The sequence below is a fragment of the Nesoenas mayeri genome (assembly GCF_963082525.1).
Source record: "Nesoenas mayeri genome assembly, chromosome: 10".
In the NCBI taxonomy this organism is placed as follows: domain Eukaryota; kingdom Metazoa; phylum Chordata; class Aves; order Columbiformes; family Columbidae; genus Nesoenas; species Nesoenas mayeri.
The window spans coordinates 23,081,381-23,092,844 of NC_137560.1; the positions used below are offsets into that span (position 1 = coordinate 23,081,381).

At 40.5% G+C, this 11,464-nt stretch overlaps 1 protein-coding gene across 1 annotated transcript; it reads left to right on the top strand.

Annotated features, from left to right (window-relative positions):
* Positions 1 to 1,396: 1,396 nt before the first annotated feature.
* IL17RD (interleukin 17 receptor D) lies at positions 1,397 to 8,936 on the top strand. Its single transcript, XM_080350697.1, has 9 exons — positions 1,397 to 1,517; positions 2,157 to 2,201; positions 2,282 to 2,433; positions 2,734 to 2,799; positions 3,342 to 3,396; positions 3,722 to 3,832; positions 5,397 to 5,581; positions 6,371 to 7,307; positions 8,801 to 8,936. The coding sequence occupies exons 1-9, from the start codon at positions 1,400 to 1,402 to the stop codon at positions 8,914 to 8,916; spliced, it is 1,785 nt and encodes a 594-aa protein (XP_080206823.1). The 5' UTR covers positions 1,397 to 1,399; the 3' UTR covers positions 8,917 to 8,936.
* The last annotated feature ends 2,528 nt before the right edge of the window (positions 8,937 to 11,464 follow it).

Sequence of the window (11,464 nt, forward strand, 5' to 3'; positions counted from 1 at the left end):
AGGCTGTGGCTGTGTCTTTGATAAATACGTATTCTGCTATATGTAATGTTGAAAATACATACTCAGATGGAGTAGGGGTAGGTTGTCTTGCAGTGACTTCAATACCTGAGCCACAGAACCATCCCAGGGTGACACTCCAACATTGTCCTGGGCCATCGGTGTCACCATCCCCCACCTCAGCCGTGTAACGAGTCCTTTGCTGAGAACACGCAAAGAAATGTAAAGGCGCTGTGCTGAGAGGAAGGTGTGCTAGAGCCACTTGAAAAACAGGTGGAGTTCTGGCATCAGTTATAAATAACTGGGAGTATTCACGCACTGGGATAAATTCCATTCCATATAAGTCAAGTTTTCTCGTATCCCACACTATACTAGAGCTGAAGAAGTTGTAGCATCCACTGTCACTTTAATCTGGGAGTCTCAGGAGTGATAGGAAGGTGTGATAAAGGGGTATTTCTATACTTTGCTAGCAAAGTGTTAACATTTCATTGCTAATAGTGGAAACGTGAAGTTACTCTAAAGCGTTGTGAGGGTGCTGAAGGCGGCGATGACTTGTATTGCGGTGATAATTCGGAAGCCCCAGCCGAGCTGCGGGCCCCTCTGCTCTAAGTGTTACACAAGTATGTGGTAACTGCAGCCTTTGCCAAAGATTGAATTCTAAATAGGCAAGATAGAAAACGTGGGAAGAACTGACATACAACAACAGGTATTAAAACACAAACGTATGAAATACAAATGGTAAGTTTTATTTTTAAAGGCAAATGAAATATATTCAAATCACATAGAATACCACATTATGCATTTTGAAGTATTCATCTTCTGTTTAAACACACTGTTGTTTGCAGGGATTGAGTACCTGAAAGGATTTCGAGTAATACTCGAGGAGTTAAAATCAGAGGGCAGACAGTGCCAGCAGATGGTTTTAAAAGATCCAAAGCAGCTCAGCCCCAGTTTTAAACGAACAGTAAGTGCTTTGTTTCAAGGAAAGTTTCATTCTTGCTCGATTGTGTGAGTAGTCCTGCAAGTGATTAGATGCTGCATGTACATCTAAATATATCTGTATTTAAGTATACACACAATGTGCTGTTCACTAGGATGCTGGTTGCTTCCTGAAAGTATTATTGTGTAAAGTAATGATAGTTGCTGCTCTAGAGACGGATCTGGTCCCCTTCTAGAGAAGCTTTCCTGAAGCTGGAAACTGTCATTTGGGTGACTGTCAGAGCCCCCGGCCACATCTGTGTTAAGATTCCTCATGTCGATGTGTCATGCAGGGATAGATAAAGGATTCTTAATGTAATCGTTTCTGCTTATGTTTGCAAAACCGTGGCCTTGTCTTGAAAGATACTTTTGGTTATAATCGTTGATTTTTAAAATATGTTGCACTCTTGTCTTTTTGTAGGGAATGGAATCCCAGCCCTTTGTAAATCTGAAGTTTGAAACAGATTACTTTGTAAAGATTGTTCCTTTTCCTTCCATTAAAAATGAAAGTAATTATCACCCATTTTTCTTCCGAACCAGACGTGAGTATTGCACACTTACCCTCCACCCCTGCTGCTTAGTTTTCCCAACAAAGGAACGTGGTAGCTGTCCAAGAGTCTGGGTTGGGATGGTTACTGACACAGTCTTTGGAGGAAGATTGGGGTTTTGAGGGGAAAGACTCTGGAAGCTACAGATAAACCTGTGCTGTAGGATAAACTGCGAGTACCCTTTGAGGTGAAATCTTCGTATTTGTCCTGCTTAGGTTTCTTTGCCCTGCAAAACTTTCTTAAAATATTTTGAAGTCCGTTGATGCAGCCTGCAGTGACATTTGTCTTTTCAGTAATGTTCAGCATAGCCGCTTACCCTGAGTAAATGTATTTAAGGGTAGTTTCAACTCCCTCTCCTCCTGTGCCCGGTCTGCCCCTTCTGTCTCACTTAGGAAGGCTATTTTCACATTAATGAACCTGTGTTTCTCATAAAGATGAGAATGCATTTGAAATCGTAACGAAGAAGCTAAGTTTACAAAATATATTTACTTGAGGCATGTTAGAGACTGAGAAAGAAACTGGAATGTTGTCTTCAAAATGATGAACTCCCTTGCTTTTACCCTTGTTCTTTTTCTATTTCAACAGCTTAGCACTTTCATACCGCATCATTAATATTTTTGTATGTATTTACAGCATGTGAATTGTTGCTACAGCCGGAAAATCTTGTCTGCAAACCTTGTAAGTAAAATGTAACACATTCTACATATTCACCTGCACTTGAAGGTCTCCTGTCTCCTGATGAATTTCTCCTCTGACAGACTGGAAGCCGCGCAACCTGAACGTCACCCAGCAGGGCTTCAACATGCACGTGTCCTTCGATCACGCACCTCACAGCTTTGGCTTTAGATATTACTTTCTTCACTACAAACTTAAACACGAAGGGCCGTTTAAGCAAAAGACCTGCAAACAGGTACATCGCTGAGTTTTGCAGCTCTTAAAAGCACGAAACCTATTTATTTATTAGGCCAATTAGAGTTTATTTATTAGACTCAACTTTTAAGATTTTTTTTTTTGTATAATTAATGATGTTTTAGTTCTGCAGAGGGAGGATTGTAGTCCTTGCATATTTAAATAGAGCGGATTAGCATGGCTGGTTTAAGGTGTCTCTACAGCAGGGCACTGTGTATTTCTAAATCAATGCAAGTGCATTTTTTTATTAGGTTTGAAAAGTATGTGCGTGGCTTGCAAATAATCTCTTTGTTTGATGTAGGAGCAAAACACGGATACTACAAGTTGTGTTCTTCAGAATGTGGCTCCGGGGGATTATATAATTGAGGTAATATTTATAAACAGTCATTTGTACAACAGCTAAATGAGCATGTTAATGGGGAAATTAACTGAAATTAAAGTATTTCAAGGCACACGCTGGTGAAATTTGACTTCAGGCATCGCTACTGAAGTACCTTGGGCAAGGAAAGGATTTTAGGCAGATTGTTGTAGGCCTTCCCATAGCTTTGCTTCCCTGAGTGAGCAGTTTCATCTGCGCCTTCAAGTAAAGGTCTGCACCTTCCTAATTCTTCAACTTTTTAATTGGAATCGTGAAGTTGGGTCAATTTTTACTATTCTTAAAAGCCGTGTATTTCTCTTGATGACAGTATGTGAACTCTGGAAAGTTAATATTACAGCATTGACATATGTACCAAAAAAAAGACAAATGATTTAACTAATTACCAGTTTGTGGTGCTCTTTAATTTGAACTCTTTGAACAGTAGGTTTCTTCCCGTTTGGTCATGAAAGCTGTGGGAGTTGTCCACATATTGCAGAAAATAAAGAAAATTAAATTTCCACAAAATAAAATTCAACTTTTCCTTTTCTAAGCTGGTCGACGACACTAATACAACAAGGAAAACCATGCACTATGCGCTAAAACCAGGTATGAATTTTGGTTCTTTAAACAGTCTATTTACCTTATTAATTTAGATTCAGTTTTTATTATGTTGGAAGTAATTGATGTGATCTGTGTCTGTTTGCCACAATTAAGACCACTGAGGCAATTTTGCGGTGATTTTTTTGGACCTAATGATAAAAGAGTAGATGCACATACTTGTACATACACTTCCACATCTCTATACATTGATATATAGTACAGTTTAGATCAATATATCATTGGAAACCTTTGTGAGAAGCTCACTTTTCTTGTATATATGGATATGAAGAATCATATTTGCACGTGGCTAATTGTTCTTTATTTTCCCAAGTGCATTCCCCGTGGGCTGGACCGATCAGAGCTATTGCCATTACAGTCCCTTTAGTTGTCATTTCAGCGTTTGCAACGCTTTTCACAGTGATGTGCCGCAAGAAACAGCAAGGTGAGAGGGTTCCTTCAATACAGAGTACACTTAAATGTGCACTTTTGCAACAAAAAAAGCATTAACTGGTAGGTTTATTCCAGAAATACCTTTATCTGAAGGTGTTACTTTCCTTCTTCTCTCTCTTTCTCCTCACAGCTTGGGTATTGAGACTTGTAGCAAATTATTAATCAGTGCTTGGTGGTCAATTGTTGCCATAGAAAGTATTGGGTCACAAATCCAGACTCCACTGTACAAAGGAGAGGACAAATTTGCTGTTGAGGAATATTTTTGGTTTGGAGTTCCTTTTTATTTGTGAAACTGCTACACGACTGTGGAACAAACAGTGATCTGAAAATCGATCTATTTTAAACATTCCCTAATTTCATTCAGAAATGCCTAATTTAGATTTATTTTGAACCAGAAGGAAAGTGAAGCCCTGTGATATCAACACAATTCTCCTCACTGTCTGGATACTGCCTGGATCCGTTATTCCAGATGTGCTCCCTCTCCTGGCAGCTGCCTTTACACCTCATCCTCAGCCATCCTCCTAAATTTACTCTTTGCACGTGTTTCTCTAAATTAAATCCCATCCCTCCTCGCTGACTTCTCTCTCCTCTGTGTCCAGGAGCTGGCAAAGCACATTTGTTGCATTGAGATGTTAAAAATCTATGCAGTTCCATGAATATGGAAAAAGAGATGACTTCCCCAAACCTCACTTATCTGTGTTATCCATCTCAATTTTGGCATGGAGCTACTGAAGTGCTCTGTGCCGCCTGGGTTAAATCCATTTACCTTCTGGTTCTCTGCAGCTCTCCCTTTGCTCACAGCCAGCGCAGTTCAACCAAAAACCCAGACAGATCATGAAGGATTTGTCTGCACAGAGAGCTGCTCCAGAATAGTTATTCCTCGTGAATTGTGCTAAATTAAATCCATAGGTGGATATTTGTGTTTTGAAATACTCACGCTTTATTCCAAATTAGCTGAATCAACTGTAGAACTAGATTGAATTAGTCTGGCGTAGGACTAGACTTCTGTGTTCCAGCATAAAAGCATCTATACAAGGAAAGAAGCACTAATAGCTATTTTGGTTTGGATCAATCATACCTTAATTCAAAGCAATGTCTAAATGTGTGTGTGTATGGTATTCTGGAAGGATCTGTGTTTTGGAGTTGAGTATTCTTACCTGCCTTGTGCTGTGGTTTTTATTTTTTAAACAAATGACTTTTAGCATGCAGGAAGCTCTTGATGATGGTGCATCTTTAAGGCTTTACAGTATTTGAATAGGGAGGTGAAGACTGTTGAAGCTGAATAGAGGTGAAACAACCTAATTCTGTTTCTAAAACAAACCTTTCTTAAGTTTTCCAAGTTGTACAGTGATAGCTGCACATTTCACGTTTAAAGTGTGTTCCACACATGTAGCGACTCACACGCTGGATACATAGAGCGTGTGCAACTGGAAAGGAAAGAAATGTCTCCTGAAAAACGTCATGACTGTGTGCATTAGTGCTGAGCCTACAAAGGCTATTAAAGAAAGCCAATAAAACCAACCTTTATAGTGTGAACTCTCTCTCTTCCAATGCAGAAAATATATATTCTCATCTAGATGAAGAGAGCTCGGAATCTTCCGCGTACGCTGCAGCTCTCCATGTGGAAAGACTCCGTCCCCGGCCCAAAGTGTTCATCTGCTATTCCAGCAGGGACTGTCAGAAACACATCAACGTCGTCCAGTGCTTTGCCTATTTTCTTCAGGACTTTTGTGGCTGTGAGGTAAACTCAGCATTTCTGCTGGGAGCAGAGCTGCCTTCCTCGGAACAGCACCCCCAGAACTCATAATGAGGTGTTTCAGGCTCTCCTTTCCACAGAGAGAACTTTTCACTCTTTTTCTAAATAATATTCTAAATATGCCCGGGCTTAGAATCTCAGACTGCTCTCTAGAATATAATCAATATATGGCCAGTCTTTCACTTCTTAACTGTAAAAAGGCAAGACAATTGTTAGTCTATTTTTGCAGTATTTTAATCCTGCCACTGTCATTTAAAATATATTAATTTGGAACTGTTTTTTCAACTATACAGCAAGTCTGGCCTCTAGTGGCCACACACAGTCAGATCATCGATGCCTCACGTGTTTGGGCATGTTGAGTTTATTCCTATATTTAAAATGGCTCAGGTAAGGTGTTTTATAAGTCACTTACTGGAATCCCCTTTTCAGAGGCGTCTTTTAGCTCTGCTACACCAAACCTCTTTGGAACAGTGTTAAGTTGAGCTGTTACTGCTCTAACTATGTACCGTGGAACATATGGTATCAGGCAGCATTTAAGATTTATGTAACAAAATATTGATAGCATCCACACCCAGAAGCCATGTGTAGTTATTAAAGCTTTAGGGTTTAATATAAAAAGCGATGCTCAATGCATAACAGAACAGTCGTAGTTAAATTCATCATTCTCAATTGTTGGATAAATACAAGCTGACTGACTGACTCTAAGTCATTTAAATTTTGTTAGCAAATATATCCAATAATGAACATCAACCAGAATGTCCTTTTCTTTTCCAGGTGGCTCTAGATTTGTGGGAAGATGTAAAAATTTGTAAAGAAGGGCAGAAAGAATGGCTTATTAAAAAAATAAACGAGTCCCAGTTTGTCATCATTGTGTGTTCCAAGGGAATGAAATACTTTGTTGAAAAAAAGAACTGGAAGCACAGAGGGGTAAGCAAAGAGCCCGGGCAAGGAGAGCTCTTTGTGTTCGCCGTGCTGAGCGTTGCAGAGAAGCTTCGCCAGGCAAAGCAGAATCCAGGCGACCTCTGCAAGTTCATCGCAGTTTACTTTGATTATTCCTGCGAAGGAGACGTCCCTGGGATCCTGGAGCTGAGCACCAAATACAAGCTCATGGACAATCTCCCTCAGCTGTACTCACATCTATACTCCAGGAACCTGGCTGTGCAGGGCTCAGACGTGTTTCCTGCTAACATCAGTAAAAGGAATTATTTCAGGAGCAAATCTGGGAGGTCCCTTTATGTGGCCATTTGCAATATGCATCAGTTCATTGATCAGGAACCAGACTGGTTTGAGAAACAATTTATTCCCTTCCCTCCACCTTCTTTACGTTACTCGGAGCCTGTCACAGAAAAATTTGATTTGGGCTTGGTTTTAAATGACTTAGTGAATAAACAGGTGATGGATGGTGATTTTTACCTGAAAACAGACGTAAATATTGTTTCAGCTGGGAATTCAGACTCTCACTGTGTGATTCAGCACTTAAACCTTGGAGAAGATACGGAAACTCAGGACATTCAAGGTGGTGGCATCTCTGTTCTTCAGCCGTTGTTACATGTTAAAGCTTCAAATCTTAAAGATATGCCTCGGGATTCCGGAATCTATGACTCATCTGTTCCTTCGTCTGAATTATCTTTACCTTTAATGGAAGGACTATTGACAGACCAAATTGAAACATCTTCCATTACAGAAAGTGTTTCTTCATCATCAGGCTTAGGTGAGATACAGCAGTGTTTTAGAAATTGTTTTCAGTTATTGTGAGCATATTTCTGCCATCTCAAAATACTTAAAATACTACGTGAGGAGCCATATACGAGGCTGCAGAGGAACATAAGTGTTATGTAAAGATGGTAAAAAATGAGGTTTTAGTAACTTTAGCAAAATGAATCTTTTCCATAACTTATGGGGAGGAGAACTTTAGCTACGTAAGATTTCACTAGAATTGTATTAATAAGTCACTTCTCATTAACTGACAACATCTTTCTCGCCGGGGCTCGGCTGGGACACTCAGCCGACAGCTGGGTGATTGAGTCGGGAGGGTGAGATGCTGAAGCGTTCTTATAGAACGGACATAAATCTTACACTGACAGCCCGTTTTGCTCCGGCACGTACTAGAACCGTCAGGGATATCGTCTATACGGTGGTTAACTCAGGTTTCAGAACGACATTGCGCTTCTCCTTGGATATGGGCCTGGGAGGAATGAAGAAACAGGTTTCAGTGGAGAGATTGAAACGCTTGCAAGACACCCCCCAAAGTAGATCCCCAGCTAGAAAGTGTAACTATTGCCTTGGGCTCTATAGAAAAGCTCATCTGAGCTGCTCTGCTGCTGGAGCGAGTGCTGACGCTGAGCTCATTTGTTACACTTTTCTCTTGGCTAAATGGGTTTTAAAAAATGATTCAGATAATTCATAATTAATGTTTGATGCCAGAATTATCTTTGAGGGAGAGAATATACATGTTGATTTACAGATATAGCATCTATAGCTATAGGCTAGGTAACCCATAGGACAGAATAACTAAAACCTGGAAACTTTTCCGTTGAAAAAAAATACAGATTTCCTGATTTAATTGCATAAGCCACAAATACTCTATTATTGTTTCAAAATTATTATTATTGTTGTTATTGTGATGATGATGGTTATTATTATCCTCTTTAACATCCTGCCATCTTCTAACAGCCCTTTTTTCACATTTGTGGGAAAAATTACAGACGATACCCATAGAGGTTGTAGTGCTGGATGGCAGCGGGATGCCAGTTTGGAATGCTAGAATGCTTTCCCAGTGTTCCCTCCGAGTCAGTCCCAGGGCTGTCAGCTGCTGTCCCAGCTGCCAAGAAAGAGGCAGCGTGCCCAGTAATTAATTCTCAAGTCACATACCTCCTCTTTAACATGTTCCAGCTATAGAGGTTCAATGTTACAGCCTGGCTGGTGGAGCTGGATCTTAATACTGATGTTCCAGCATCTTAAGGAAACACAAAAGCTTCTGCCATTATTCCATTCACTGCCCCTGTCTGATAAAGTCCCACCTGGGGAGAAAGTTTGTATTAATTCTGTAGAGAAAGGGTTCCTGAGCATTCAGCCCCATGAATGTACAGCACTGGGATCCAGAGGGTTTTCTTAAGGTTTTTTTTGCACTGTTTCTAAAATATCAACAAAATACAAAATCAGCATTTCAATTAATGAACTTAATTATTTTTTTTCCTTTTCTAGGGGAAGAAGAACCTCCTGTAATCACTGCTACACAATTCTTAGTGCCTGGGATATGTAAAGCAGAACTTCACTGCCACATCCATCCTGAGGAGCTGCAGGCGATCGCTCCTTTATAACACCTTGCAAATTGTTCTGCATTGCCACTTTATCAACAGCCTCTGTTTGTGCTCCAGCTGCTGTCTCAGCACTAAACCTGCTTGAAGGAGCAAATACTCCCTGAAGAAAGTCTGGTATTCCAATGGGACATTTTATGGCCAGTAAACTTGCATCCGTTGGTCTTTGTGTACAGTCTTTCATGATTTGAAAAACATAGCATGGAAAAATATATGAGAATTCATTTCAAAATGATTCCTCTTACTGATTTAAACATTAAGATACTACACTGTTTACAGAAGCTATAATGAAAATTGACTTTGAGGTTTTTTTTGCTAGGAATAATTTTGCAACTGGACCTATTATAAAATAGCTTGGAATGTTAAGTCTTACTCAGTTTTGTAGTCCAGCCTCCAGCTGTAAGTGCGGACATACCTGATAGCAGGAGCGTTGTAGTGCATGAGAGCAGGATTTTTTCCGAAGCAAGATAAACGCCAAAGATGAGATCAAGCAGTTCTTCGTCAGAAGAAATCATGTTCTTTTAGAAAGGTTTGAGCTCCTTTCCTCACAGTTTCCTCTTCCCAAATATTCGTGTGTCTCAGTATTTAATTTCAGATGAGCGCGTGTCTCCCTCTTCTGTCTGATTCTCCTTTCTGTTCCCCACAACCTGTCTGTGATGACTCACGAATCGTTACCACACAGAGTCTGAAGTGTCGTTTTGATAACAGACAGAATCGAGGTCCTGCATATGCTGGGGGATACCATGGAAACCAAATGGCCTGTTTTCCTCACGGAAGGGCTAACAGAAAGAATACTTTATAGAGATGGGGGAAGGACAATCACATTTTGTATTTAAGCCGTTGTTCTGGATTTGTTCAGCCATGAGGTATGAGGATGCTTTATGGGTCCAGATTGTCCTCCAAGGACATGCTGCTGCAAAATCACCTGGCGTAAAACAAGTGAAAAGGAGCAGTTAACAGGCACCAATACTTTGTTTCGAGCCAACCAGGCAACAGAAGCCCACGAGTTATTTTGCAGTTATTTTTCATACAACTTATCATTACTTAGTGATTAAGGTAGTGTTATATTAACAAAAAATACAGAAACTACAACTGGCCGTGTTTGTCTGAATGTGCATGTCCTTCCCTCCGCAGTGACATGGTGGGTGGAGGATTATCCAGAATATCCCCCACTGTTCCCAAAGAGCAGCTCATCAGAAGTAAAACCCATTTGTGTAACTGCAGCTCTAGGCAGGATTATAATCAGCATGATAACAGCAAACAGCCAAGGACACCTGATCAATGTGCGTTGGCTGATTTTGCTCCTGGAGTCAGATTCTGTCTTGTTTAACTTGTCTTTACCTTCTGCTAATGGGGGTGACTTCAGGAACATATCAAGGGAGAACTCACACACCCCAGATACTCTCTCCCATTGGACAGATGAGAGTTAGGCATTGCTGTTACATTGTGTTATGCATTTGAATAGCATGAGATAGAACTATTAAACCAGCGATGATTTTGTTAACTTGAGAAGGTTTAAAACTCTTGGGCTGATTTTTATTTGTTTACGTCAGTTTGTATTTAATCATTTGAATTTCCCAACAAAAGACTCTGAAAATGATTGTCGCAGGTGGACTAAGGCAGTGCTGTAACAATTATTTGACAGTAGCTGTGGCCAGCGGACCTCCACATGCTCTGCAGTTTTAATATGGAATTGTGATCCACTAGATATGTGTTGGATTTGGGGGCGCTTGTCCATTAATGGAATGTTCCTCTTCCTGTTTTCTGAATTGGAAAGATCGCTAACTGGAAACCTGCAATACCTGAGGAAGTTTTAGGTAGTTGTCGGTATATAGTGAATCATCTGAACCTTTTATTTTTTTATGCTGTGCCTTGGGCTGTACCGAAACCAAAATTCTTCATGTTTTCCCAATCTTTGAAGTTGAAAAATACCTGGGTCAAACTCAGCAGAATAATTTCGAGGTGAACGCTCCTCCAGTAAATCCAGCTGTGGAGGATCTGGACTCGCTGCAATTCTGACCGTCTGGCTAGAGGAAGAGTTTGGATTGACGGTGCGGGCAGGGAGGTTCAAACTGCGTGTGAAGGGCTGCGGTGCAGAGGGGCGCCAGAGCTGCGGAACACCAGGAGAAGCTGATTTCCGAGCAGGCAGCTGCGCGTCTGTGCCAGGCTCAACATCGGGAACGGTTCCCGGTGCCCTTAAATTCAGCAGCGGAACTGCTGGTACTTAACAGAACTGGGTTTTTATGTTGAGCTCTAAGAAAGCTCCATTTTCAAAATGGACAAAGGTGGTTGCACAAAGAATCGCTTGTCATTAATGTTTTTATTCGTGTTTCTTCTGAAGTTGCTGTACAATCCTGCGGTTTTTATTTTTTAATTATAAAAGGTCTATGCAGATGCCGGTCAAATCTACTGGAGGGGAAGAAAAGAAGAATTACTTCATTCCTTACTATAAGGTGGAAACAGCATTTTTGTAGGTCCTCAGAAGAAAGAGAATACAATTAATTGAAAATTTAGAGTAGGACAGGCCCACACTTAAAAAATATACATAACT

Coding starts and splice junctions, on each gene's coding strand:
- IL17RD (XM_080350697.1), top strand. CDS start 1,400: ATGGAATCCCAGCCCTTTGTAAATCTGAAGTTTGAAACAGATTACTTT. Junction 2,434..2,733: donor AGCAAAAGACCTGCAAACAG/GTACATCGCTGA, acceptor TGTTTGATGTAG/GAGCAAAACACGGATACTAC. Junction 7,308..8,800: donor TTCTTCATCATCAGGCTTAG/GTGAGATACAGC, acceptor TTCCTTTTCTAG/GGGAAGAAGAACCTCCTGTA.